The 27,723-nt window shown below is 37.7% G+C and overlaps 1 protein-coding gene across 1 annotated transcript in view; it reads right to left on the reverse strand.

The window, feature by feature from the left end:
- The window catches only part of LOC104281020 (golgin subfamily B member 1-like), a 36,289-nt gene extending 8,914 nt beyond the window's left edge, over positions 1 to 27,375 (reverse strand). Inside the window, exons 1-22 of the mRNA XM_009878869.1 lie at positions 27,259 to 27,375; positions 26,020 to 26,166; positions 24,782 to 24,904; positions 23,960 to 24,127; positions 23,416 to 23,601; positions 22,568 to 22,690; positions 22,249 to 22,362; positions 20,946 to 21,267; positions 20,567 to 20,592; positions 19,976 to 20,093; positions 19,176 to 19,267; positions 18,258 to 18,408; positions 15,151 to 15,260; positions 14,217 to 14,307; positions 13,223 to 13,353; positions 11,540 to 11,649; positions 10,908 to 11,076; positions 10,474 to 10,578; positions 8,075 to 10,195; positions 4,460 to 7,915; positions 2,410 to 4,284; positions 47 to 2,316 (exon numbers count right to left, since the gene is read on the reverse strand). Of these exons, the coding sequence (XP_009877171.1) occupies positions 47 to 2,316; positions 2,410 to 4,284; positions 4,460 to 7,915; positions 8,075 to 10,195; positions 10,474 to 10,578; positions 10,908 to 11,076; positions 11,540 to 11,649; positions 13,223 to 13,353; positions 14,217 to 14,307; positions 15,151 to 15,260; positions 18,258 to 18,408; positions 19,176 to 19,267; positions 19,976 to 20,093; positions 20,567 to 20,592; positions 20,946 to 21,267; positions 22,249 to 22,362; positions 22,568 to 22,690; positions 23,416 to 23,601; positions 23,960 to 24,127; positions 24,782 to 24,904; positions 26,020 to 26,166; positions 27,259 to 27,375 (12,125 nt within the window). The remainder of the gene's footprint in view (positions 1 to 46; positions 2,317 to 2,409; positions 4,285 to 4,459; positions 7,916 to 8,074; positions 10,196 to 10,473; positions 10,579 to 10,907; positions 11,077 to 11,539; positions 11,650 to 13,222; positions 13,354 to 14,216; positions 14,308 to 15,150; positions 15,261 to 18,257; positions 18,409 to 19,175; positions 19,268 to 19,975; positions 20,094 to 20,566; positions 20,593 to 20,945; positions 21,268 to 22,248; positions 22,363 to 22,567; positions 22,691 to 23,415; positions 23,602 to 23,959; positions 24,128 to 24,781; positions 24,905 to 26,019; positions 26,167 to 27,258) is intronic.
- Between the last annotated feature and the right edge of the window lie 348 nt (positions 27,376 to 27,723).

A 27,723-nucleotide genomic window follows, 5' to 3' on the forward strand; every position in this document is an offset into this window, starting at 1 on the left:
TGATTTCTGGAGTTCTGGCATCTTTTTCTGAAGATTTTCTCCATACTGCCCACTTGATACACCTTCTTTTTTCTGAATGCTATCACTAGTTAGCAGTTTCTCTCCAGATTCAGAAACAAGTTTCTCTTTGTTTAATGATGCAATTAAAGATTCTAAATCATCTACTTTAGACACTAATTTTTTATTTTCATGTTCCAAAGATATAGCAGTATCCTTCTGCAGTTCATGGGAAAGTTGCATTTCTTTCATTTGTTTCTGAAGATCATATTTTTCTTGTTCGAGGCTTTTAATACAATCTAATTTCTGCTTAAGTAAGTCTTTCAGCTGATGGTCTTTCAGAGACAAAACTTGGTTGAGATCTTCCCTATACTTTATCAGTTGTGCACTCAGCATTGCATTTTCAGAATGCAGATCATCTATCTGATTGAGAAGTACCCTTAATTCTTGTTTCAAAGCGTTGTTCTCACTTGCGCTGTCAACTAGAAGACTGTCCCGCTGATGCAAGACATCTCGGTGAAGATGTTCTAGCTCCTTGTATTTAGCAAAAAGATCATCCCGATTGTTCTGAAGAGATGACATTGATTTTTTCAAGGCTTCTATTTCACTGGCAATTGCAGCCTTATCTTGACCTGCTTTGTCTGCTTTCATCTGGAGATTTCTCAACTCATTCTCCATCCTCTGACAGGACTCCTCCAACTGTTGTCTCTCCACCTGCAGAGACCTTAACTGCAGCTCATACTCTTTGATTTGTTTCCCATGTTGTGTCTGTACCTGAATCAAATACTCAGAGATTTCATCACCTTTTGAAGAAATGAGCAAGGAAATTTCTTTGTCTTTGTTGTTTAGCATGATTTTCACTTGCTCAGAAATGGCAATCTGCTTTTGCAGTTCAGCATGGATTTTTTCCTTCTCAGCCAGAAGCTGTTGCAATTCTTGTTCCTGCCTTGTGAAACTACTTTCCAGAGACTGTATTTCTCTTCCTGTACTTTTACTATTCTCTATAAGATGATTAAGAGAATTATTTTCTTTAAGGAGTGCTTGCAAAGCTGCTTCTTTGGACTGAAGAACACTCTCCAGTTCTTGCTGCCTGTTAAAAAAAAAGGTATTTTCTTCTTTTATTCTGCAGAGCTCTTCATAGCGTTGCGTATCAACAGACTTTTGCCTCAAATACAGCTCATCCTTTGTTTCCTCTACCCCAGAATATTTGATATTCAGCTCTTGAATCTGAGTAATTTTTTCTTTCAATTCATCCTGTAAAGACACTATTCTTTTATTACTATCTTCTATCTGTTTCTCTTTATTTTGGATGGCCTCTTTGAATTGCATTTCCCAGGTTTTCATTTCAGTGATTACCCTGTCCCGGTCATCCTGAAGAGAGGACATACACTTTGTAAAAGCAGCTAATCGTGCCAGAGTCGCATTCAGTTCTGCTTGAAGTTTCTTGTTTTGAGAGTCCTTAACACTCACTTCCTCTCGCAAGCCACCAATCTCACTATCTGCCCTGTTTTTTTCTCTCTCGAGGGCACCACGTCTTTCCTCTAAGTTCAAAAATTCTCTCTTGTGAGCCAATTTTAATTGCTGCAGGTTAAATTCCAGCTGTCTCTCGTATTCCCTCTTCTGAATTTGCAGTTCATCTTCTTTCCTCTTAAGTTCTTTTCTGCAGTTTAAATTCTCATCTGTAAGCCTCTCCACGTCATGCTTTGACTGATCCAACAAGTTGATCTGTGCAGAAAGCTTTCCCTTGAGATGACGTATTTCTTCATTGGACTTCACAAGCTTTTCTGACATATTACTCAAGTCCTTTTCCAATTTTTCGTTTTTTGACTGGGACAGTTTCACAGATCTTTCCAAATCCAGGATCAGCTCCTGGAACCTTATAGAATCCTTCTGCAAATGGTTGATCTCCTGCTGTTTCTCCTTTAGGAGTTCTTGCAGTTCTTTTGTTTTGTTTTTATTTCCATTATTATCCCTCTGAGCGCTTTTCACCTTCTCCTCAAATATTTTTACAAGGTGTAACTGCTGTTCCTCTTTTTCTCTAATCACGTTACCTTTTTCGGCCTTTAATTCTTCCAGTTGCTGCAACAGCAAGTTATTCTGTACCTGTGCTAATTTCATTCTATCAGTAAGATGATCAACTTTTTTAACGTGATTAAGCAATTCTGTCTCAAGAAATTCTCTCTCATTCTTTACCTTGTATGAACTTTCTTGTGCATTTTCTAACTCTTCCTGTAACAGACACTTATCATCCTCTAAAATCTTAACTTTTTCATTTAGACTAACAATTTCTTGCGTGAGACTTTTACATTCCATGTCAAGCTTTGTTAGACAATGGGTCTTATGGTCCAAAGATTTTTCAGTTTCTTTTGCTTTTTCTGAAATCGACTTTCTTTCTTCTTCTAGGACAATCACATCTTGTTCTTTTTCAGACAGTTTATCCTTTAACACATTAAAGTCCTTCAACAACAATTCATTCTCGTGCAATGCATCCCTGATTTTGGACTGCATATCATTTTGGTACACTTCCATTTGAACTTGGAGCTCTCCCAAAGCTGCTTTCGTCACCGTGATGTTGTTATGAAGGATATCATTTTCATTCTGTATTTTCTCTAAAGCCTGCTTTAAACTTTCAGAAGTTTGTTTCAGCTGCTCGTTTTCCTCCATCAGCTGGTGATTCTGTTCAGTTAGTTCATGAAGACGATCCTGGTGTTCCCGCATCCTTGCCTCTTGCTCACGTATCTGCCTTTCTGCTTTACTCTGTAGTTCGTCGACTTCCATCTTCTTGGATTCACTGAGTTGTTTCAGTTGATTCTTAATAACCTCATTTTCACCGCTGAGTTCTTGTAAACGCTTCTCAAGAGCCTCTTTCTCAGATTCTCCTGCCCTGAGTCTCTGAATAGCCTCTTGCTTCTCTTTTCTACTGAGATCAATAACTTGCCTCATATCTGCTATTTTATTACTGATATTCTCATACGCCTGAAGAAGTGATTCATACTCCTGCTTTAATTCGCTATGTTTAGCCTTCCATCCTGTTAATTCAACTGTCTGAGAATCTTTTAAGCTATTTAATTGGAAAGAAAAAGCCTCTTTTTCCTGAACTATAGTCTCCATGGTGGATTTCAGACTTTCACATGCTGCGGTGAGGTTTTCATTTTCAGTCAGCAGTCTGGCGTTTTCAGAAACAAGGCTCTCCTCTTGAGACAAAGGAGTACCGGTGCTTGAACTTTGGTTTTCTCTACCAACCTCTAACAAGTGTTCAAGCATCCCCGTCTTGTTCACCAGTTCTTCTTTTTCCAACACCAGCTTATCAATCTGCTCTTTCAGACACTTATTTTCTCTCAGGGCTTCTTTACGTGATATTAGAGCTGCCTGTAACTTTCTTTGAAGGCGCTCTCTGGACTTCTCTTCTGCTACAGTTCTTTGCTCTTGTTGTTTCAACTCATTTGCAGCTGACATTTTTGCCAGTGGCTCTTCAGTCACTTGCATTTGTTTCTGGATTTGACATTCTGTTGCTTCGCTCAGTTTAGTCTTCTCGCAGTACTCACTCTCCAACAGTTGAAAACCGGTGCCTTTACCTTGCAACTTCCCTCGAAGGGAATTAACTTCCGAACAAAACTCTCCCAATTCTTTTCCAGTAAAATCTTCTTCCTTAAGCTCTTTGCATGACCCCACAGGTCTAGTCGTCTCAGACTTTTCATGAAGCACACACAGCTCCATTAGCAGTTTTTTGTTTTCTTCACTGAAATGTTTCACGTCCTTTTTCATATCAGTTAGTTCCAAGTTGGACTTTTCCAAACAGCTGACAAGTTTCTCTTTTTCACTCTTCATTTCTTCGAAAGCTGTTTGGTAATGGTGGGCTGCTGCTTCTCTCTCCTTTATAGCTTTATTTAACAATTCCTCTTCCAGATGGACTTTATCTTTGAAATCCTTAAGTGAACAACGCAATGCTTCTATTTCCTCGTTCTTTGCTGCAAACTCCTTCTTAGCTTCAACTCTCAATCTCTGCAGTTCCTTCTGGCTCATCCTGTAATCCTCTTGGCTTTTTTTAATAAGTGCTTCTTTCTCATTATTCACACGTTCAAGCGCTGTCTTAGCATCTATAGCTTCAGCCTCATAGGTTTTCAGCTTTTCCCGTAGCCACTTTACGCTCTCCAACAAACCATCCTTACGCTGCTCCTGGCTCTTCTCCTGCTGTGTTGAAGAGTTTAAATTGACCACTTCTTCTCTTTCATCGTCAAATTCAACTGATATTTTTCTCAACTCTTTCTTTACCATTTCTGTTTCTTCCTTAAGTTTTGCATAATTACATCTTAGTTCTTTCAACTCAGTGTCTTTACTTGACGCTGAAGTGATTGTGTTTTCTCTTAAGGATGCAGCCTGAACCTCACTTGTTGGTTTGTCCGATTCCAAACTCCTCAGATCAGCTGCTGCTTCTCCCAACACCACCTTAGGTAAGGCCAACTCTTTCCAACTTTTCTAATGCAAAGTCAAGTTCTTCATGTTTTGTTTGAAGAACTTCCCAGAGTGCTTTATGTTCTTGTTTGAGATTCTCAAGGTAGATTTTTTGTTCATCAAAATCCACTGCGAGTTTAGCGTACTCTTCCCTTTCTTTCTGAAATTTTTTTAGGTCTTCTTTCTTGACCAGAAGCTCTCTCTCTAAGGCTTCTTTTTCTTTTTTTAATTGATTCATGGCATTAATGTCACTATTGGAATCCACACACTTTTCCCTCTCTCCAGCGCTTAAATTAAGCTCTTCTGAACCAGAATTTTTCAACAATTCTTCCTTCTTCTTAGCTTCAGACTTCACTTCTTCAAGAGCTAAGAGCAGCTGAGAACGTTCCTCCTCATATGCACTTGCTTTTTCATCGAGCATAGATTGCATATGAGCAAGCATGCAGTCCTTCTCCTCTAAAGATTTAAGCTTTTGCTCACACGTATTTTGTTTTTCAGCAATGACACCATTCAGTTCTGCAATATTGTTTTGAAGTTTCTCTAAGTCAGAGGCTTTTGCAGACAAAATTTTAGTCAAATCGCTTATTTTGGAATCTTTTTCTATAAGTTGCTGTTTCAAAGTTCCAAGCTGAGACTCAAAATCTTTCTTTTGTACTTCAACTAGATTCAGCTTGTCTGTTAGCTCATTAACTTTCTTCAGCAGCTCCTCTGCTTTTTTTTGTTCTTTCTCTATTTCCTCCTGTCCACTCTTCTCTAGCTTTCCAACCTTCTGCATGAGATCTCTCCTTATAATAAGTGCTGCTTGAAGTTTCTTTTTCAGATTCTCTTTCTCCTTGCCCATTTTCTCAAGATTAAACTGCACCTCCTCTTTTTCATTCATTAAATCTTTAAACGCAGCTTCTTGACCGCTCAAGGTAACCCGACTGTGTTCCAGTTCTTTCTTACAACCCTCAAGTTCCTGCAAAACTCGGTTTAGTTCTCCTACAGAACTCTTCTGAACAGCTTCAAGGTCTTGCAGTTTGGTATTTAGTGTATTTCTCTCTTCAGAAAAATTCAGCATTTCATTAGACAATGATTCCATGATCTGGGTTATGGAACAGTCCTTCTCCTTCAGTTGCTGGCTTAAACCAGAAATTAAATCCCTCTGCTGATTCACCTGAGAAGTTAAATTTTCAACGAGTTGATCTTTTTTTCCCATTTCTTCAAGGAGATTTGCTACTTTTTTACTTTCAACGTGCAGCTTCTCCTGACTGGTTCTTGCTGTTTCTTCTGATTTATCTATCTTGTCTTGAAGAAACTCAACTTGCTTATTGATTTCTGCAAAAGATGCTTCCCTTTCTTGCAAGAGAAGCTGCTGTTTACAAAACGTTTCTTTGACTGTGGCCATTTCTTCTGCCAGACATTCTATTTCAGATTTGTATTTGCCCTTCAGCTTTTCGATATCGTTATGCAGCGATTCCTTCTGCTTCTCAAGCACCTGCATACTTGTTAATTCCTCTTTCAGGAAGTCTATTTCTTTCTGTTTTTCTAAAAGCATCAGTTGCAGCTGTTCTCCTTCTGTTTCTTTGCTCAAAATAGCAGTTACCAGAGTGGAGAATTTTTCCAACTGAATTTTACTATCAGTTAGCTGCAGTTCAGAATCTGAAGTCTGTGCCTTCTTTTCTTTACAGAAAAGCCCACTGCTAAGTAATGGAGATAAGCTTTGAGTTAATTCCTCTTTCATTAGATCCAGCTCTTGCTGCAAAGACTGGATTTTGCTATCCTTTGATTTCATTTCATTTTCTAAACTGCTCAAGTGCTCAGTAAGATTATTATTTTGCAAAGCTGCCCCATCAAGTTCTGTCACCCACTTGTTTTCTGACTCAAGAAGACTTTGTTCTAGAGTTTCCAATTTAAGTTCTAATTTAGAAAGTTCTTCACCCTTCGCACTAACCTGCATCTGTAACTTCTCTGTTTCAGTCTTCATCTGCAGTTTGACAGCATCTATCTGCTTTCTTGAATAGTTCTCGCTGGTTTCTAGTTTTTCGTTGATTTCTCGGAGCTCTTCCAATTCCTTTTGCAAACGATTTTGAGAGGCAGCGAGCTGTGCGTTTTCAGCCGTCAGTTTATCAGCATCTTCTTGTAACAGGTATTTTTCTTTCTGTAAAGACTCTACCTGATGCTGCAGACTACCGATTAACAGAGCATTGTCCTGGCAGTCTTGAGTAGATTTGGAATTTACGTCGCTCAATTCTAACTTCAAACTCGCTATGTTATCTGCCTGCTCAGTGCACTTCACACGCAGAGACTCCGCAGCCAATTCTTTTTGCTGTAGTTGTTCTTCCCACGTACTTATTTGGTTTAATGTTTTCTGGTGTTCGTTTTTAAGAGAGTCAAGTTCAACAGTCAAAGAATCCATTTTCTTCTGATTAATATCAAGCTTCTCATTCTTTTCCTGGAATTCTTTAGTGAGGTTTTTCAGGGCTGTATCACTTTTCTCTAATTTTTCTCTGAGAACCTCAATCTCACTAGTAAGAACATTAATGTTGCTATCTGCCACCTGCATACCAGCATCTTTCTCCTTTAAAGAATGAAGCAGTTCAGCAATAACTTCTTCTTTCTTCCCAAGCGCCGCATTTACCTCAGTCCTTAATTCATACTGTGCTTCAATTTTCTCCTGAAGAGACAAAAAGGAGTTTTCTTTCTCATGGACTAGTTCTTTGGATTTTTGTAGCTCTTGTGTTAGCTCATGTACCTGACTTTGGAGCTGAGAAATTAAATTTGTTTTCTCTTCCTCTTCCCTTGCTTTCTCCTGAAGAGTTTTGAGAAGACTTTTCTTTTCTGTAAGAGATGATTCCTTTTCTGATAAGGTCTGGTCCATCTCAGTTATTACATTCTTCTGATGTTCTATTTCTTTTTGGAAATTCGCTTTCACTTCCTCCAGCTCCGCCACCTGTTTCTTTAAGACCTCACATTCATTCTCTTTCTCTTGAAGTTGCATCTTTAAATTCTCACTGAATATTGAAATATTGCTAACGGTTACTTCTTTTTCTGACACAAGTACTTTCAATCGTTCTGTCTCAGAGGCTAAAAGCTCCAACTGTTTCTCCTGCAAAACACTGGATTCCTGTACCTCAGAAAGTTGGGCTTTTAAACTGATGTATTGATCTAACTTCTGTTTTAAAGATTCATCCTTCTGTGCAATCGCATCATTCAACTGGGATGACTTTTCTGTGGCATTTCGAAGCTGATACTGAAGGTCAGAAATAACCTCCATATTCTCAGACAGTTGAACCCTAAGTACATCAGACTCTTCAGATTTATCTTTTAACAACTTTAACTCCTGGGTTTGCCTCTTAAAGTCATTTTCTTTTTCCTGCATCGTTTGTCTAAGCTGGCTGACTTGGTTCTGCAGATCAGCAATGATTTGTACATATTGCCCCTCTCCTGCTATTTTACTATCTTTCATTTGCTGAATCAAAGCCTCCTTTTCAGAAACAAGACCTTCTTTTTCTTCCAACACAATTTTTAAGTTTTCTTTTTCAATCAACAGGCCATCAATTTGGTCCTTCAGAGACAAAATATTATGACTTTGTTGGGACAAGTGTGAAGTTAAAGCAGCTACTTCGTCTGACTTTTTCATTACCGTAACATTAACCGTTTCAAGGTCTACTTTTAATTTTTCATTTTCTAGAGCTGCTGTATGTGCCTGTTGCCTTGCTAAAGTAATTTCAGACTGTTGCTGTACTAACTGTGACTGAAGAACTTCACATTCACGTGACTTCTCACTCAATAAGCTCGAAACGTCCTCCTTTTCATGCCTAAGCACATCCACCTCCTTGCTTAGTAGCTGTAGCTGATTATTTAATTCTGTGCTTTCTTTCATTTTTTCAGAAACTTGCCTATGAAACTTCTCAAGTTCTGAACCTTGACTTTTTACTGTCAGGTCTCTTTCCTCTACCAACTGAGATAACTTTGTTTTTTCATCTTTAAGATTTTTAATTTCATCCTGCAACTGTACAACACAAAGCCTACTTTCTTCCATTTCCTTACGCAGTGAATCATTTTGAAGGATTTTCTCGTCTAGAGATCTTTTTGCGGCTTCAAAATCCAAAGTTACGTTTTGGATTTGTTCCTGCAGTAGTAAACTCTTTTCCTTACTATGGCTGAGCTCTTGGATTAGGCTATTGCATTCAGATAACTTATTATTTAACATTTCTTCTTTCTTTATTTCTTTGTCTCTACTATCCTTCAGCTGAATGACAAGTGATTGCATTTGTTCATGCAACTGCTGTGTCTGTTCCTTGCTTTCCGACAACTGATCAGCCAGAGCATTACATTCCTTTGTTTTCTCCTGCAGCTGTTCCGCAACTGAATTTTCCTTTTGCTCAGCAAGCATTGAAAGTTGTTCAATCTCTTTTGCCAGAGAGTTTTTATCACAATTTAGTAGTGAAAGAGTTTTTTCGTACTCAGCAGTGCTAACAGATAACTTAGTCTCTATTTCTGCCACAGCCTGGATTTTCTTTAACAATTCACATTCTTTTACATCCAGGAGTTTGGACAAATTCTCATTTTCACTGATTAGCTGTGCCTTCTCTTTTTCCACTGTATCTATACTTTTTTTTAGATATTCATTTGCTTTTAGTTGCTCTGCCAATTTTCCTTCTTTCCCTTTCAGATCTGCCTGCAATTGCTTATTAGCTGAAGCTTTCTCCTGTGCCTCTATTTCCATCTTGTTAATTTGTTCACGTATTTCATTTAATTGGTTATTAAGTTCTTTGCAACATGTTTCTTTGGCTTTCAGATCTTCAGTTAATTTAAGTTTAGCTTCTTCATTTTGCTGCTGCAAAACCTCAAGCTTCTGCTCTAATGAAATAACAAACTCTTGTTTCTCTTGTAACTCTTTTTCAACTGTTTCCTGAAGTTCAGTATGTTCTATAAGCTTCCCAGATAACTCAGCCAACTCTTCATCTTTTTTAGTATTTTCCAAGACCAGCTTGTTGTACAAATCTTTAATTGATTTTAACTCATTTTCAAGTGTCTGTGTTTTACTCTCTTTCTCTTTAAGCAAATTGTTCCATTTTTCCTTTAGAGTACTGTTTTCCTCAAGCTGAGATTTCAAATATTCAGTTTCTTTTCTCTGTTTATCCTCTGTTTCTTGTAGCTTTTCAGACGATTTACTAACTTGTTCTTTCAGCAATTTAATTTGGGACTCGCACTCCGCTAGTTTGTTATGGTATGCGGCATGGTTGGCCTTGATTTCAGAACGGAGATCCTTAATTATAACGCTGTTCTCACTGTTTTGCCTTATTAATTCCTCATTTTCTTTGGTTTTAGCTTCATTTTCTCCTCTAACTCTTTCTAGCTCTAGCCTCAACGCATTGCTCTGCTCAGAAAGAACAGAAATCTTCACGCTTGCATCTTTTACATCAGCTGTTTGTACTTCTTTCAGTAAATGAGTTTCCCTTTCAGCCTTTGATAAAGCCTCTTCCATCCCTCGTATTTCCTCCTCTTTGCATTGCACTTGATGTTTCAAGATGATAACCTGTTCCGAATATTCTGTCATATTCAGAGACAGAACAGACATCTCCCTGTCTTTTTCTGCCAGTGCTTCTTTAAGATTATCAATTTCTCTTTCACGTTTCTGGAGATCTTGAATAAGCTGCGATCGTTCCTCTAAATGGCTCGTATTCAATTTGTCGAGCTCTTCGTTTGTCTGGTCCAGATCCAGCTGCATCGACTCTACCACGCCATCTTGTTTCAAAGTCTAAACATCAAGAAAATCACGTTATAAAAATACTTCAAACGTTTGTCAGAGGGAGAATGGAAGTTACACTCCACATAGAGAACGAGCATCTAAGGTACTCAGTTTGTACTCAACTGTACAGTAGCAAGACAATCATGTTATTCTTTAGATTGTTTTAGCATATAGAAAATTTAGAGTACGAAATTTTAAGCAGCTAATACTGATATTTTGCCGACATTTAAATGCACCACATCAAAAGAACATAAAATTTCTTCTCTTACTTGAGTTTAATGAGTTACCTTTTCCTTCAGCGTAGCAACTTTTTCTGTTAGATCACTGATGACCGTTTTCTGCTCAGTGTTCTCCACTTCATACACACTGCACTTCTTTAAGGCTTCATTCAGCTTAGTATTAAAAATAAAAGTCAATGTAATGGAAATGTATAGAATTATATTAAAATTGTGATGTCAGAGTTATAATAAACTCTCAAACAATAAAGTTTATACCCTGAAATCAATAAATGAGGATAATTCATCACCCCAATAAAACATGAATATTTTCACGCAAAGGCTCTGTGCTGGGTCTAAGAAATCCTTATACCCAACTTAATGTAGTTGCTTTGCTTTAAGTTAACAAAACTGTAAAGGAACAGAGCAAAAACCCTCAGATAAAGAAAACAGCAATACTGCTGCTGGGACACAGTTCCAGTAAGTGAAACACTTTAACAGCTTACTTTTTGCTCAGTATGCATGAACTTTTCACCAAGCTCTTTGTTCAGAAGATCCTTTTCTTGAAGCAGTTTCCTCAAAGTTTCAATTTGCTCCAGTTTTTCTGTCATGCTTAACAGTTTTTGTTCTTTTTCTCCAAGTGAATTTTCAAGGAAGCTATTTCTGTCACTTAATCTGAGAAGAAAATGCATAGTCAGACATTTTGAAAACGAAGCCTGCTTTAAGCTTTCTAGACATACTAGTCCCAAACTATTTTCCTAAAAGAATAATTATTGGCGGCTGATTAGCTCAGTCAGTTGGGCACGGTGCTGACAACGCCAAGGCCGCAGGTTTGATTCCCATTCGGTCCCCATGTGTTGTCTGATCTAGTCGAGAGGTGGCGCCCCTGGCCATGACAGGGAGGTTGAATTAAATGATCTCTAAGGTCCCTTCCAGCTTAGGCCATTCTATGATTCTATGATTTTTTTACATTTTCCATTTAAGCTTCCAAGCACAACAAGAACATTAGCGCAAACAGAAGCAAGAATCAAGAAAGTCTTTTTGAAGTGTTTTACAAGATTATACTTATCATCAGAAGTTTAAGGTTAAAGCAGACAAAGCTAATCCTGTACGGAGTCGTAAAGAACCTTTCTTTTACCCTTTAAGCTGTTCATTCAAGCCAGAGATCAGAATTTGGTGTTTTTCCACATCTCGCATTTGTTGGCTGCGTAACTGGCTGAGCTGAGTTTGCAAACGTTCGTTTTCATTCTGCAACAAAACAATAACCAAGAGCATTATCACATACACACACCCAGAAGGGTGTGACATAACCAGAGTCACAAAAATCCTACCCTTCAGGAGATTTACATCCCAGACGGTAACAAGAGACCGTTATTCTAGCACTTCATCAGGTGTCAGTGCAAAATGCAACCCTAATATCACAAGTTCAGACGTGATATTAGTTCAAATAGATGCAGCCCACCTTCCAGAAACGCCTCCTTCAGTAATGCTACGACAGCATGAACTCAAGGATGATTGCGGCGTACTCAGAACAACACACACACCCCCATACTGTGTTAAGGCAGCTTACTTATCTTAAGAGGGGAAGCTACTGCTTTGAGAAAATACTTTCATCTTGGGTTTGAAGACAGTATCGAACTTGCAAATTATTTTTTTTTGTCTATTTTTTTCAGGTTGAAAGAATGTAAAAACCTGCATGTGAGGGATTGGGGAGAAAAGGATAAGGAAGCAAGCTTCATTCACACAGCTTTTTTTTGTTGTGTTTTTTTTTTTCTTTTTTTTTAAACACGGTACAAATCTCCTACTCTCTAGCACTGCACCAATTCAAAATTAAAACACAAAAAAAGAAACAAACCCCCAAACTGACAACAGCAACCAAAAACCAAAAGCAGAACACATATCCAGAATCGACGGCAAATAAGACAGACATGGCAAACTTGTCACCTCTAATGAAAATAAGCTAGCATTCTGGAGGAGGCAGAACACACCTGCACCGCCCTCAATAGCTGCCCTTCTTCATCTACACCAAACGTTACCTGTATTGAAAGGCTTTGTTACAAGATTCTCAAGTAATAACAAATATAAGGTTCTCTTTCATCGTAAAATCACTCATTCTTTTTTATATACATGCAACTTAACAGTTTGAGAGCTATAAGTAATGAGGCAAGCCTGAAAGAATTTGAGTAAGACATCAGTTGCGTCATTTTCTGGAAATAAGGTTTACATATTATCAAATGTAGGAATTCATCAGTCAAGGAAATATTAAAAATAACTTTTCTGATAAATATTTACAGTTGTTTTTAGCGGCTTCATTGAATAACTGTATAATATAAACGTATACCAAATTTATACCTGGGGTTTCGATTATATGTGTATAATTAAATGTTAAATTTTAAGCAGTTTCTTTTCTATAAATGTGGGTTTAGAGATATATATATAAATAAAATACTTATATAGCAAGAAACTTGAGGGATACAAGAGGGAGACTCATGCCAGTAGCTACAAAAAAATCTAATTCTGCACCTTCTGACAAACATCCCCTACCAAGAATAATGAAAATCATATCGCATTTTAGGATTGTTTCTAAAACAAATTACAAAGCTTAATTCCGAGCAAGTTTCTCCATGTGCTGAAGTGACAGGCATCAACCTCAGATTACAATACACTACACGTGTGCACTCTCTGCCAATATAACAGGCTTGAGACATTTTTGCCAGCTGCAGATTGACATTTTTGTCTTACTGCAGGCTACGATTCCAAGAATATAAACAGAGAACAAAGTGATTCTATCACCAGGTTTTGCACAACTACAAAAGCTCACCTGAAGAGCCTCCATTCTACCTTGCAGTTGCAACCTATCTTCCAAATCCTGACAACGCTCTTCTAGAAACAGAATTTGCTCCTGCAGTTGATTTCTTTCCAATTCCAACTCTTCAACCACACTCCGTAAACCTACTTAAATCAAAGAAGAAAAATCATTTCAAGAAAGTTCTACTAAAATTCCTCAAGTCTACAAATGGTTCATACACTATTTGCACCAGTGTCGGGCGCAATCAGATCTCAGTCATTTCCAGTGGAAATGTCTGAGGCCCTGTATTTCCAAAAATCTGATGGTACCCCAACTGCTGAAAAAACAAATGTAAGTTGCATGGCTCAAGAACTCAGAGAACCTGGCAGAAATATTCTAAACAATATCACGGCTCCATCAATAATGTGGCTTCTGTTACTTTAAGCACAAGCTGATGAGGTAGGAGATCTTAAGCTACTGTTAATAAACAAAGTAAACTGCTTGGGATCAAAATTTACAAGTGCGTCTATTTCATTTTTACAATATATCTGCAGCCTTTACCACAAATATAAGAATGTCTTGCATTAAAAAAAATAATTAAATTAAAAGCACAGAGCAATGGAATGCAATTCTGGTTTGCAACATAACTGCTCTCTAGACTGGAAACACATTCACAGGAACACAATTTGTAACTTAAAAAATAAAACCAAACAACCAACCACATGATCCTGCCACAGATGGTATTTCATGGGCACCAAAGCTCAACCACGTCCAGTGTTTAATCATATTTATATTCTTCTCCTGAACCAAAACTAGGCAGTTCATCCAGCACGCACATGCTTTAAAATGAAAAAGGAAGAAAACGCAAGCCAAAAAAATTCAACAAAGATTAGAATACACCACAAATGGGTTGTTAGTTGAATTTGAAAACAAAAATAGACACAAACTACAAATGCTGTGCATGCTTTAATAAACTGTCTAGTCGCTATCACACCTGCATTAGGTGAAGTGTACTCTGGCCACCAACCTCCCATGTTTTCTCCTTCAGCCGAGTCAGTGCTATCCAAGGTCACGTTCAATTCTTGAAAGCATGGTTTTCTATCAAAGCTGTATTCTTCCTGTGCACAAAAGGAGAGTGAAGTTTCATTTAAAGAAGAAAGGAAGCAAAAGTAACATGTTAAAAGAGTAGTTTCAATGAAAAAGGCCTTTAACTCAGCAAGTGATTCAGGTGCCTAAATGTAAGTACAGGGGAACCCTGCAGACACCAGAGCAATCTGTGCAGCTTCCAGCTTTCAAAAGCCAAGTCTCCCACAGGTTTTTTGTACAGTATCTGCCAGGTCTTTGAAGACACCCTCAGGCATCTGAAAGGCCAGTGGATAACTGTGTTCAGATAATTCATACTGGTCCTTCACTTTCTACAATTAATAGGGTTGTCCGATTCTCAGGGTGAAGTATCAGAGTTAATTAAATAGAAAATGAGTCTTCCAACAGCATGTTAATGTGACGACATCCTAAGTCTTCTTACAGAAGATTATACTTTTTTTATCCAAGTCACAGCACCAGTTACACAGAAGTACACCTCAGTGAACTGACACTGATTATTCAGGAAAGCTCCTCCGACCGAGAGATTCGGAAAGATTGTGTCTAAAGCAAAAATGGCCTTAACGTATTAAACATGTGCATAGGTTCAAGCACGTGAGATACTCCAGAGGGAAGCCCGTTATTTTTTCAGTGTAAAATTAAGTAGACTGTTTACTCAAGGAATAGAAAGGTGTGATGCCATTGGAACTTCTCATCTTCTAGCTACATACACACAAATGCTAAATCTACCAAAGTTTTCAGTTAACCTTTCTTACACCCTTCACGTTTTTAAGTGCAAAGCACCACACAAATAATAGTACTTTCCATCTTCTTCATTAACATACAAGTAAAAAAACCAACTCTTATCTCTTTTAACCCACCTGAACCTTCCTGCTGGTCTGATCGCTTTTTCTTCTTGCCTGCTGCAGCCTGCCCATTCCTTGAACTGTGGCCAGTTCCTCCTCCAGCTCCTGTTGCCCTGAGACCATGGCTGGATCAGAGCAGCCAGGAAAGAACCAGTCATCCTCAATCAGTTTTGTGCCACAGGAAAGCAATTACATTTATATCAGACACTGCTACATGAAGAGAGACCAGGGACAGGCTGAAGTCTCTACGAATGACTGACAGGAACAAGGTTAAAGAAGCAATCCGTTGCGTTCACCTTGCGATTTACCTCCAACATTACCACGTAGAATGTAAGAATAAAATCTGCGTATCGTACTGAGAAGAAGCAAACTCAAGTTTAACTTCACTTCTTCACCAGATCTAAAGGAAGGTTTTATACAGGAGACTGGAAAGGGTGAGGTTATGTCAATACTAAAAGGGTGAGGTTATGCAGATATTAAGAAAAAAACCCACGTCAACCAATTAAAATGCCAAATTACCTCTCATTTCAATTTACCAGGTTAAAATATACACAGTTCATATGACAAAGGCATCAGCTGAAACAGCTGTGGGTTTCACAACCTGAAGAATCACGTTCATTTTTATGGAAATGACAAGTCCCTTCCAACTTGAATTTCAGTACGAGTTACAAAGCCAGATAATCTGAGGAAGTCACAAGCACGAGTTACACTGCAAACTGGCATCAAACCACCTTATCGTAAATTAATAATATCACTCTTTTTGAGACAAAGACAGAATCACTTGTAAATAAACACACTGAATAAATTCAGAATATGAAAGCTTAGGTATGCATACTGTTCACTGTTAGAAATGATTTATTTCGAGTGCATTCCCATCTGTTTTGTGATATGACAAAACATGTTTGAGGTAACAGGGTAGGAAAACAGGTGTCTCATGCAAAGCAGACAAACCAGAACAGCCAGCGAAAAGAAAAGGAAGTAAAGGTGGCTCCATACTTTAATTAGAGTTAGATTAACTTGTCGTCACAAGCATGCAAAATTCAGAGAATTTACACTGATGCATCTGTGAGGCGAACACCAGAAACTCTCAGGAGTTTCAGCCCTACTGGGAACACTCAGCTCTCATCCGAGTTGCCCAAGGATTACTTACACCACGAATTTCATTAACACACAACTCTAACACCCACTAGATTTAGGCTCTTCCTGTAATATTGCAAAATTGCATACTTAACGTCTTGTCAGAAGAAGTTAGAGGAGGAAAGCTAAAGAAAAACAAATTAACAACTTTTATAGTAGGAGTGCAGTGTTTGTAGTTTGGTTTTTTTACAGTAGGAGCTGCACTTTGGCAAACTAGACTATGATGGAATGAGTAGTGGGTTTATATATTGCTTAAAATACTGGCAGCTAATATTAATGCATGTAAAGTTCTGCAATTTATGGGACAGAATATAATCGTGGGTTGGGTTTTTTGTTTTTTTTTTAAAAACCCACCAAACTACTGAATTTCCAACACTACCAAGAATATTTAAATTAATTTCTTATTTAAACACAACCACTTGCAGCAACCCAAGATATTTTTCTCTCGGTAAGGGTACAACACAAATATGGAGTCAGCTGTTACTAGAAAGAAACATGACGGAAGATGATTTGGTTAATATAAATGAAGAAACAGCTATTGCGAGGCAGAAAAAAAATTGCTATTAAGTTAAACCCAGCGTTTGTTACACGTACTGCTAGAAACCACATACCATCAATGGCAAATCTTATAAGGTACTGTTGGAAATTTCCTCAGAAGAAGCAAAAAGGGAGGAAATGAGCAGCAGTACTTTACAAGGGGCCATTGCTGCAGGAACCTGCACGCACAAAACTGATGGGAAACTGTTCTCCCTGGCTGACCAAATCGCAGTGTAGGGTAGGAGTGGAGGGGGAAGGGACGCTGAGCGCTCATCAGGTGTAACGGCAGGGAAAAAAAAAAAAAAGAAACAGAAAGGTCATGCTTATCCCAAGGGGGGGAAAAAAATGCAAAATTAAACACGGACTGACGCAGATGAAATTTTACAACAGTTATTAATATCGCATGTGGATCTGTAGCTCCCACAGATGAGATAACACGTAGTTTTAATGAAAAGAATATTGTTCTCTTTCGATTCCAAAAAGCATTTATGTAAGTCGCTCAAGAAGAGGAGAAATGATTCTTAAAACACTTCTATGCTTACACACTGAACTTCCTAACCGATCATGTAAATGAAAAATGATTCAGATCGCAGATTAAAAAGAGAACGCTCAAATTAGCTAACTGGATTAATTACGACGGTAGGTCATGCACATGAGAATTTGCCATTAATCCCCACTATGTTAACCAACAGGACAAAAATTGTAATATAGTACTAGATGGCATTGAAAAAAAGTAGTAAAACCTATCTTAAATTTAACCAGACTTTTATAAGTCTTAACAGAAGCTGCTTCACCTTCTCATCATCTGTTTTATTAGTGCTTTAGAAAACTAGAAAACCTGAGATCACTTGAAATGTTCTTCTCTGGAGGTAATTTCTTATTTTTAACTCGCTCCAAACCGCTGCCAGTTATTATTATTCAGCTGACTTACACAAGTACACTTGCTAACAGATTACTAAATATTTTAAGAAAGGTTTCTCATTAAAGAGAAACTCCATCTCGGGTACATTTCACTGAAGCATCACCTTCATTCATCGAATTCAAATGAAGACTAGAGCTCCCCACACCTTCACCAGCTGTTGCAGGCAGGCAGCTTTAATATTTCAACGATGAACTTTTTCTCGTTGATGATCCATATGCAGACATTAAGCTTTCAAAGTAAGTTCAAGCAGCCTTACAGAGCAGCAACTCAGATGGCAAATAGAACAAGCACATCTACTCATAAAAACGATGCAAAAAAAAAAAAGATGAACGCATGAAAAACAGATTCAAGGAAGTAGGAAAAAGTAGAAATTGCCAATTTAAGCAATTCTGTTAACTATACAAAGATGACTAGAGATATCAGTCGTGGTGGCGTGCCAGCAACTCAGTCTGAAATACAGCAGGCACGCACACACGTGTATGTCAGGTATAAACATCATCATTTCATCGTAAATAAAACAATTCACCTTCTCTCTCCTCCTCAATCTGAGCCATTCTCAAGGCCATAGCCGATTTCTCTTCTCTGACTTGATCACGGGACTCCTCTGACTCCGGTACATTTTCTTGCCATTCCAAGAGCTGACTCTGCAACTCATCCACGCTACCTGATTCACTGGCCTAACAAGAGAAATTGCACACAAAAATACATTTACCAAATACCCCCAAAGTGTAAATAACATTTTAAGTTGGCAAAGCATTCACAGGGAAAACAATCCACTCGGCATAAATAAATAAATAAATAAATAAATAAGAAAAATCTATGAAAGGGATGTTAATTGCCAGTGAACCCAAACTTCTGCACAAAATTTGGAAAAAACAATTTTTGTTTTAGCAAAACATCTGTTTCAAATTCGGTCTGTTGCTACGGCTGTACAAAGTTACCAGGATTCACTTATTGTGTTAAATCCACTTAAAGCCCTTCAGAAATATTTTCTGAATCTTCTCATTTTCTTAAAATCTATGAAAGGGATGTTAATTGCCAGTGAACCCAAACTGCTGTACAAAGTTAAATCCACTTAAAGCCCTTCAGAAATATTTTCTGAATCTTCTCATTTTCTTATCTGGACGTGTACGCTCGTCAAGGTTTCTGTTACCATTTCCTTCACATTGTATTCAAAATAACAGCCACACTTTGTTCACTCATGCTAAACATAACTCAATAAATAGTAAACTGCTTGGGGAAATGTATTTCAGGTATCTGGCAAAGTAGAAATTAATCTTTTTAAGTAATTCCAAACCTGTCAGCTTGTTATCCAATCGAACAGCTACTGACACCGTCAATTCCATATAACACTAAATTAATATCCAGTTAAAACATTTTTCAAGTCTATTTAGCACTTTTTGAGTTAATTAGTAAATCATACAAATCAATTTTAAAAGCAAACCTGTGAGGCTGCCCTCTTTGTAACTTGATCAAGATCAGCTTGCAACTTCCTTTGCTGCTCTTCATAGAGTTCCAGCTTAGTCAGCAACTCTTCTACAAAACACAATAAATTTGGCTCATTAGGACACGAAACCAACAGAAAGACCAACGAAAATCTACAAGAAAATTCAAAATGAAAATAGAGGTGATTCCAGTTAGAAGACCTCTGTTGGGCTGTGTTATCTATCTACTCATAAAGCTGACTTCTTGATTATTAAATATCAACGAATGCTGTACATCTAATCTGCTAACAATTTACACTAGTGAACTGAAAATTCTACCATTTATAGCAAGGATGTCAGAGAAAACAACTCAAGGTGAAACAGGAAAACGTCTCACAGAGCTCCACTTCAAACTATCTATTGTTTTAAGCAAAAACTCTCTCTCAACTGCTTACAAAAGCAAAGATATCTCTGGATTTATTTGCAAGTCTCTGGTCTCCGAAGTTGACTGTATTCTGACAAATTTTCCAAGTATGTTTGGTCTCATTTTTCCACATAAGATGCTTTTTCCCCACTTCCTGGAGAAGCTTATACCTATTCTGCCTAAGCCTAAATGCAACAAGAATTATGCCCAGGTAGATGTAGGGAAGGAAAAGCTGAGCTTTAACTCCGACTTAAACACTACGCTATTGTTCAAAGTCGCGTGAATTCCCTTCAGAAACTTTTTTTTTTATAAAAGGCTTTGAAAAAGAAAATGCAAAAGTGCATTTATCTTTGTCTCTCTACTTTGAATGACCCACAAATAAAAAAACTTTTTTACCGTTCTGAGTTCTGATTTCATGCAACGCTTGCAGTTTTGACTGCAGTTCTTCATTTTCAGTTTCTAATTCTGAGATACGATTGTTTAAGGCAGACACGTCATTATTCTTTGATGACAACTAGAAGAAAAAATACAGTTATGAGTTTTTCAAATGCACCAAAACATGAGAAACACAGCAAAGTCGACACATTTTTTTCTCCCCAATTTTCAGTACTATTTAAAATAATTGTTTTTCTAATATTTAAAAGCAGAATAGATTAGCTAATCTCTTAACAAACTTACTCCTGAATGCCGTTACCAACATTCTGTACTGTTTCTTGTTGAAACTTCATCCTGTATCAACATTTTATGTCCATTCAATTTTTATACATTCATTCAATATACAAAGATACTTTGAGTAAATTCTTTTAGCATTCTCTTTACCCCACATTTTACTTCTTTCAGTCAAATCCCCACGCACAGTAGTTTAAAATAGACATGGAATAGTAAACACAATGTTACACATACAGCTTTTAGTTCATCCTCCAGTTGTTTGATTCTTGATTTAGACCAGGCCTTCATTTTCAGAAACTTGGCTTCTGATTTGCTGGCCTCTTCCGTTTTCAATTTCACTTGCACTAAGCAACAAGATGTAAAAAGTTATTTAAAACCACAGAAAGATTAACACTAGACCAACGTTTAATTCCTTGAGGTATTAGAAATTATATACTTAGACAAGACAACTGCATTTACAGAAAACCGTTACGGTAAGAAATGTAGTGAGAAATTTATAGCTTGTGTGATTATTTTGGTATTCCTGTAACCCTCCTTATTTTAGGATCTGGTTACAGATATTTTGATTAGTGTGGCAATGACTCTTCTGTGAAATTTAATGTAGTTCTACCTGCAACAGGTATGAAACTGGCAGACAACACGTAATAGTCTGGGGTAAAGGAACCCTCCAGGTGTAACAACTGTTCAGGTAGGATACCTTCTAAATCCTCCATCTGCTCTTTGGTTACAGACTCCAGATCTCGAACTTCTTTTGAGTTAGTCTGTCCACTGCCACTTAATTCTGCCACTTGCTTCTTAAGCTGAAACAGGGCCTGGTCTTTCTCTTGCAGCTCAGTTTCATGTTTCTCTTGAATTTCATGCAGTTCAGCGTTGTGTTTCTCCTTAACTTTTGTCATTTCAAGCTCATGTTTCTCCATCATGTCTTTTAACTGGGCTCTCATTACATGTTTCTCAGCATCCAGTTTAGACTGGAGGTTTTCTTTTTCAGACAGAAGACGTTTCAGGTTTTCATTAATCTCCTGTGAAAAAAAAAAAAATCTTTATATTTTAATGCAAAGTATTTTTGCTCCTATTGTCAAATAGTAGATCTGTAGTCCTACATACAGCATAATCAGAAATCAGGGCTTCTGTCAACAACCTGGCTCTTCTACGAAAACTACTCAGCTCTGACTTCCCAAGACTGCTTGAGTGCAAACTACACACAACCTCTCCCACAGGTGAAAAGAGAATAAAAAATGATGTTTGGTTTTATGGAATATAAAGAAAACAAAGAAATAGAAGCAGATCTCTTTTAACAGTCCTCTCAAAGATTAAGAACATTCACTCCAACGCCACCCACATGTTGTCACCCGCATTCACCAGAAGTGAAGTTGGCAAACTGACCCAGTGCTTCTCTACACTATGTTGTTGCTAACTAGTTTTCTGCTAGTGTTTATTTTTAGCACCTTTACGTTATTTTAATCCACAAGGTGGAAATAGTACAGCTAAAACGCTAGACTTGGCACCCCAGGGGGGATTTTAGTACACTTTGCTAAAACAAAGCTTATCCGAGACACTGCAACATCCTTTTTCTACACCGCTAAACTGAAGCAAGCAGCACTCTGAAGCACACAATGAGCAAAACACTCTCTTGGGAGGGGTAGTGGGGAAAGCCTCAGTTTTAGGGCTCACTGCAGTCTCTAACCAGAGAAGCTAAAATCATTTGACAGCAAAAAAAACCATTCCCTGCATGGTGAGTTCCTAAAATGAATCAAGATAAACTATAGGTGAGAGTTGACAGGTTTATATTTTATGGGCTTTACCTCACCTTTAAGTTAATTTCCTTAACTGGAATTAATATTTGTTTGCACAATTATGGTTGCATTATTGGAACATGTCAAGGCCTCCCAAAGAACTGTCCACATATTTTATGCAAAACTACCTTTTGTGCACAACCAAACAACTTTTTGAACCTGTAACTGGCCTGACAAGTTTAGTCATGCACACGTGCTATTCCTTACTTTCAACTGCTGGTCCTTAGCATCCAGTTCTTTTTGCAAGACATCTATCACCTGTGTCCTTCCCAGCATGACTTCTTCCTTTTCATGGAGCTTTTGTTTCAAGGCCTTGAGTAGCTAGCAAAAAAAAAAAAAATTAAAACAATAAAAATAAAAATCAAGCAATCAATACAAGGAGTTAAGACTTTCAGACGCAAAAAAGACTTATCTTTATTTTCCCAACCAGACATCCGAACTGCATTGCAGAGGTTAGTAACAACATGTTTCCAAATTCCCACATCTAAGCTGGTCAAAGCAAACCAATGTTTTTAAAGCAACTTACCTGTTCTAGGTCAGCACTTGCATCAGATTTAGCTGCTATTTTAAAGAGCTCCTGCTCATGCTTTTCTCTCTGCGTTTCCAGCTCCTTTTCCTTCTCCTGGATAATACTTTGAAGCACACGTACCTAAAATCACACAGAAAGTAAATACGAAAATAGTCCACAAACTTAGACTACACTATCTCACTGTAGATAATTCAGTGCACTTTTTACTCTACCTCAAGTCTCAATTTGGCTTTCACTGAAGAGTAAATAATCAGTCAGTGATTACTGCCATCAGTGGTGCACGTGGATAAACCTTCAGCTTAAAGAAAATTCAAAAACTCAATTCCACAATAACAAACTTTAAATGAGAAGCATGGTACTGTTCACTCAGGAGGAAAACCCCATTTTTTCCCCATGCTGTCACACCAGAAAGTGCGTCAGACAGCACAAACATCTATTTGACAGATCACTTTCACTTGTGCTGCAAGTCAAGAACAGTTGCAATAAGCCAAAAACACCACCAGAATGTGCAATCGTGTCTTTCTGCACCTTGAGATGTAGCGCTAACACAAAAGAGATGTTTGGAGGTTCTTCAGCTGGAATTCTGCACAACTCATCTCTCACTCTGTCAGCTCCTCCGTGCCCAAACATCAGCCACATCCTTAAACTCCTTTCTTGCACAAAACGTTCAACTTTCGATTGTCACCAGCACAATATTCTCATTTCATCTGATCACCGGATTAGATCTTTACCCAAGAGTCACCCAAAATTAAAAATGAATTAAATTTCTTAACTATTGAAACACTACAATCAAGATACCATTTCTTCCGCCAAACAATGCAAATATTTTTACAGTGTTTACTTACATTTTCCATATATGTAGCTTCTTTTCCTTGGAAACGCTCTCTTTCTTTGTTCTGAATATTTTTAAGACTCTCAATCTGTTCCTGGAACAAGCTACATTTTTCTTCGCTGTCTCCAACCTTCGTGGTAAGGTTCTGAACCAGAATCTGCATGCTTTGTAGTGATGACTCTTTAACAGCCAGTTGATTCTTCAGAACGCAAACCAAAAGACAATTAGAAGAATGGACCCAGAAAAAAAGATGTAGTAAATATCATTAATCACTTCCCTCAGTTAAAGCAATATTAAACTCAAAATTCAGGTTTGGTTTTCATTTGAATGAAATTTGTCAGTAGATTCTGAAGTCAATACTAATACATATAAATGGCACTGACAAAAAAAATAAATATGAACTACTAGCATAAATTAAAATATCAGTAAAGAATTTTATTCACATGAATAACTGCAGAGGATTTGTGCTTCAGAGAAGGATCCACCATACAAAGCATCAGAATTCTTTGATTCCTTGACACCTTTGTGGAGATTTTATATTTGAGCTGCTAATATACCTTCAATTCTTCATTGGGCAAGAGTATTTCACTGGCAACACCGCTCGATCCACATGCTATCTGTAAATCGATGATATAAGCATCTCTTTCAGCTAACTTCTTCTCTTTCTCTGCCAGCATGGCATCCATTTCAGCCCCACGACACCGCTGGGCCTCCAGCTCCACACTCTGAAAATTAAAAAGACAGCACTGCTTGGAATCTGTACTTTTACCACCTACAGCCCAGAAGAACCTTTTCCATTCTTTCCTTTTTTCCTCTATCAGGGTACTGAAAAAAACTACAATTAAACTTGTAGCCTGGTTCAAACGTAAGTGTAATCTTAAATTACTGAGCCTTTCTCGGTGAAATTCTGCAGCATTCGCGTCGCTGCCGCTTTTCACCGTCAACAGCCCCATCCACAACGGACGTCACTGGCGCAGAACAGCTAAACTCCGTGACATGAAGCCATCGCTCGCCTCCATTTCTTCTTTCAAGAAAAACTCAAGCAAAACAGCATTTTTGTTCGAAACACAAGATTTATAACACAGCGTTAACCCATGAAGCTCCTATTGGTGTATTCTGTTCTGTTCATTTGCAAACAACCACAAAAGCACAGTTGAGGGTTCACCGCTCACTGAAGACACGACAGAATTCTCGCTGCGTTTGCTCAGGCAGGTTGTAGCATATAAAGTTCTTTGTCTACTCGACAGAAAACTCTCAGAATATCAGTTTAGTAACATAACATCATTAACTATATAAATTAGTTTAAATAAATATATTTAAACATAATCCTACACCACAAATACGAAAAGCCACACACTTGGCATCATATAAAACACCACCTTTTTTTGTAACTCTTCATTTTTTTGTGTGATCTGGGATTCCAGCTCTTCAATTCTCCTTCTCAGGACTAATATTTTCCCACGATTTGCCGCAGCATTTTCCTGGTCACCGTCTTTTGATGCCTGCAAAAAGGAGTTGTGCATTCCGTAAATAGGTAACGCCTGGCTTCTATACCTCTACCTACTCAGATAATACTGGGGAGAAAAAGTGGACTTTGCTCATGGTTTGTTTTGCAGTCCTCTTATATATCACAGATTCCACACAGCAGTCAGACAAATCAGACAAAAAATGTCTATCAAGCTCGGAAAAATCTTCCTATTTAATTCCTAATGGTAATTACCGCTGCAAAGTCAACTGCAACAATTCCTTTGTACCCCATATAATCTGGCAAGTGTAGTTTGTATAACTCAGTGGGGAAAGAAAAACTCTGGGGAGAAAAAAATACCATAAATTAAACTGTTCCTAAGCATAACATTTCTAATCAGAATTTCAGTTATGTGTAACTCCTGGGTTACAGAAATTATTTGCCATTACAAAAGAAATCAAGTGCAATCACTAAAAAAAAATGTTTTATTAGCAAAGAAGCATAAATACTGCAGGAGTTTGAGGACACCTAGGCCCTTCAAACTGATCTGTTTCTGTTCCCTTTTGGGATATTTTTAAAAAACAAATACCCTTAAAACATTAAAGCCTCACTAAAGTCAACCTAGAAGCTGTCAGAAGTCAAAATATGCTATTTTGAAGAAAAACAAGTCTACTCACACAACCGTGCTACTACAAAGAGATCTGAGAATCTCTGAGGGTAAAACAGTGGTCACTTAAATGAGACATTCCTACACTTAATTCAGATTTTGCCACCAAAGACATTTTTATATTTCCATTTTTATCTTGGACTTTGAAGTAACAAGTTAGGCTTTGTTTTCATTTCTTCTCAAAAATCTCTCTTCCTAATTGACATGTTAAAACTTTGAGCTGCTAATAAGATGAAGATCAGGAAGATTTTTTTTTTACTAAAACATTTTGAAAGGAACGTACATTTTTCTACATTTCCGCAGAAAGCTAAAAGAATAATGAAAGAGAAATACGCAGATGGACTCACAGCACCCACACAGTCTACCCTGACGCTAATCTTAGTCAGCTCAAAGTGTGAATTTCAGCTCCACATTTGAGTCCAGGATGGAAAACTGACTATGGCCTTAGGAAAATCATGCCTGCTTTAAAACGTAAGGGTATTTACCTTTTTTTGTTCTGCTTTTGCCTCTAAGCCTCCTGATGCCGACAACTGTTTCTTAAGTTCTTCCAGCTGTGAGGTTAACGATGCAACCTTGGCTTTGTTCTGCAGCTTCAACTTGGAAAGTTTGGCATCGGCAGATTCCTTCTCCTCCTGCAATCACCAAAGCCACGAAGGACTAAATAAGCTACACCAACAACGGCATCCTTCAATTCTTCCATTAAAAAAAGAAACCAAGATCTACAAGCAACTACCAAAAAAAAAAAATCTTCCCCTAAAGAGATGTTACATCACATGCAACAGGTCTGCACACACGAAACAAACGACCTTTCACTATTTAAACTTTCTGCACGTGGTTATTATTACTGTAGAGAATCCAGCACATTATGACCTTAGAAGTTTTCTTATTTTTTGATAGCAATACAAATCCAGGGTTTGATTTTTTGGACCAGAAGAATTAATTTTGTTGCTCTTTTTAGACGCTAAAAAAAATACTTTCACAATACCATAAAACCGTACTTCATTTTGCTTTAAAAGACTACTTAATTTATGAAGAGTTTTAGAAAAAAGAAATTTTCAAACACTTGGCTGTTTGCATCCACAGAAGATGTTTTTTAAAAAGTGTAAAAATAACAAGTCTCTTGCGGGAATTGACCAACTTCATAATCATTTAAAAAAACAACAGAGTAAAGAATAACAAACCCTCGAAAGTCTTCAGGATATCGATATAATTCTTTTTCTAGTCTTTTTCTTTCTAACATTTGTCAAAAGCAGAGGATAACATATAGTAGCATTAATAGTAAGACCATCATAAAACAGAAAGACATTTAGAGTGGAAGGAGAAATAAGAAATTAATTACAGAAATTCAGTTTGAGGCAAGCTGGCATCTCATTGTATGTCCAGTAACAATATGCACAGTATTTTTTCCCCATATTTAGCCTAAAACAACCCATTGCTCATAAAGTCAGCCTGTCCCTCGCAACTGTTAAGTGCATCTGCCCTTGCAAGGAAAACGTTGCCTGTGTAATACCCAAATCTACAATTCTGGAACAGAGGACACACTGGCAAAAAGCAGCAACATCCAGGAAAACTCAACAGCTGTTCCCAACGCTTCTTGCGTTCCTAGAATCACCATCACTGAATTTAAGCCTGTATCTACAAAACCAGCTCAGGATAAAGAGGACTGAAGGGGAGATTCTTTTTTAGATTTTTTTTTCTTTTTGAGAGGAATACACACACAGTACCTTTAACTGAAGATCTTTTTTTCGAAGCTCAGCATCCTTCTCTCTCACAAGCTCCTTTAGCTGTGCTACCAGCTGTTCAGTACTTGCCAGCTGTTCGGTCAAATCCGTCACCGACATGCTTCTTGCATCTTGGGAACCCTCAGCCTGCAGACAATAAATATACTCTGAACAAACTAAATGGTGCAGAGGATACTGCTTCTGCAGAAGGGCTTCAGCTGGCATGTGTCAGAGTTGTCTGGGGTTTTTTTTAAACACATTTATCAAATCTTACCAGAGTGCAAAAGTAAAACGTACATATACTTTATGTACCTATACCAGACCATTTTTAGCAAGTTTCAAGACACGTGAAATTATAAATCTTAGAAACTGGTTTAGGAATATTAGTTTGAAATGCAGCAAAACCATCAAAACATCTAAAACTGAATTTCCTCTTTTACTGGATTGGCACCGTAGCAACCAGTAGCG

Source organism: Apaloderma vittatum, unplaced genomic scaffold (genome assembly GCF_000703405.1).
Source record: "Apaloderma vittatum isolate BGI_N311 unplaced genomic scaffold, ASM70340v1 scaffold9311, whole genome shotgun sequence".
Taxonomy (NCBI): Eukaryota; Metazoa; Chordata; class Aves; order Trogoniformes; family Trogonidae; genus Apaloderma; species Apaloderma vittatum.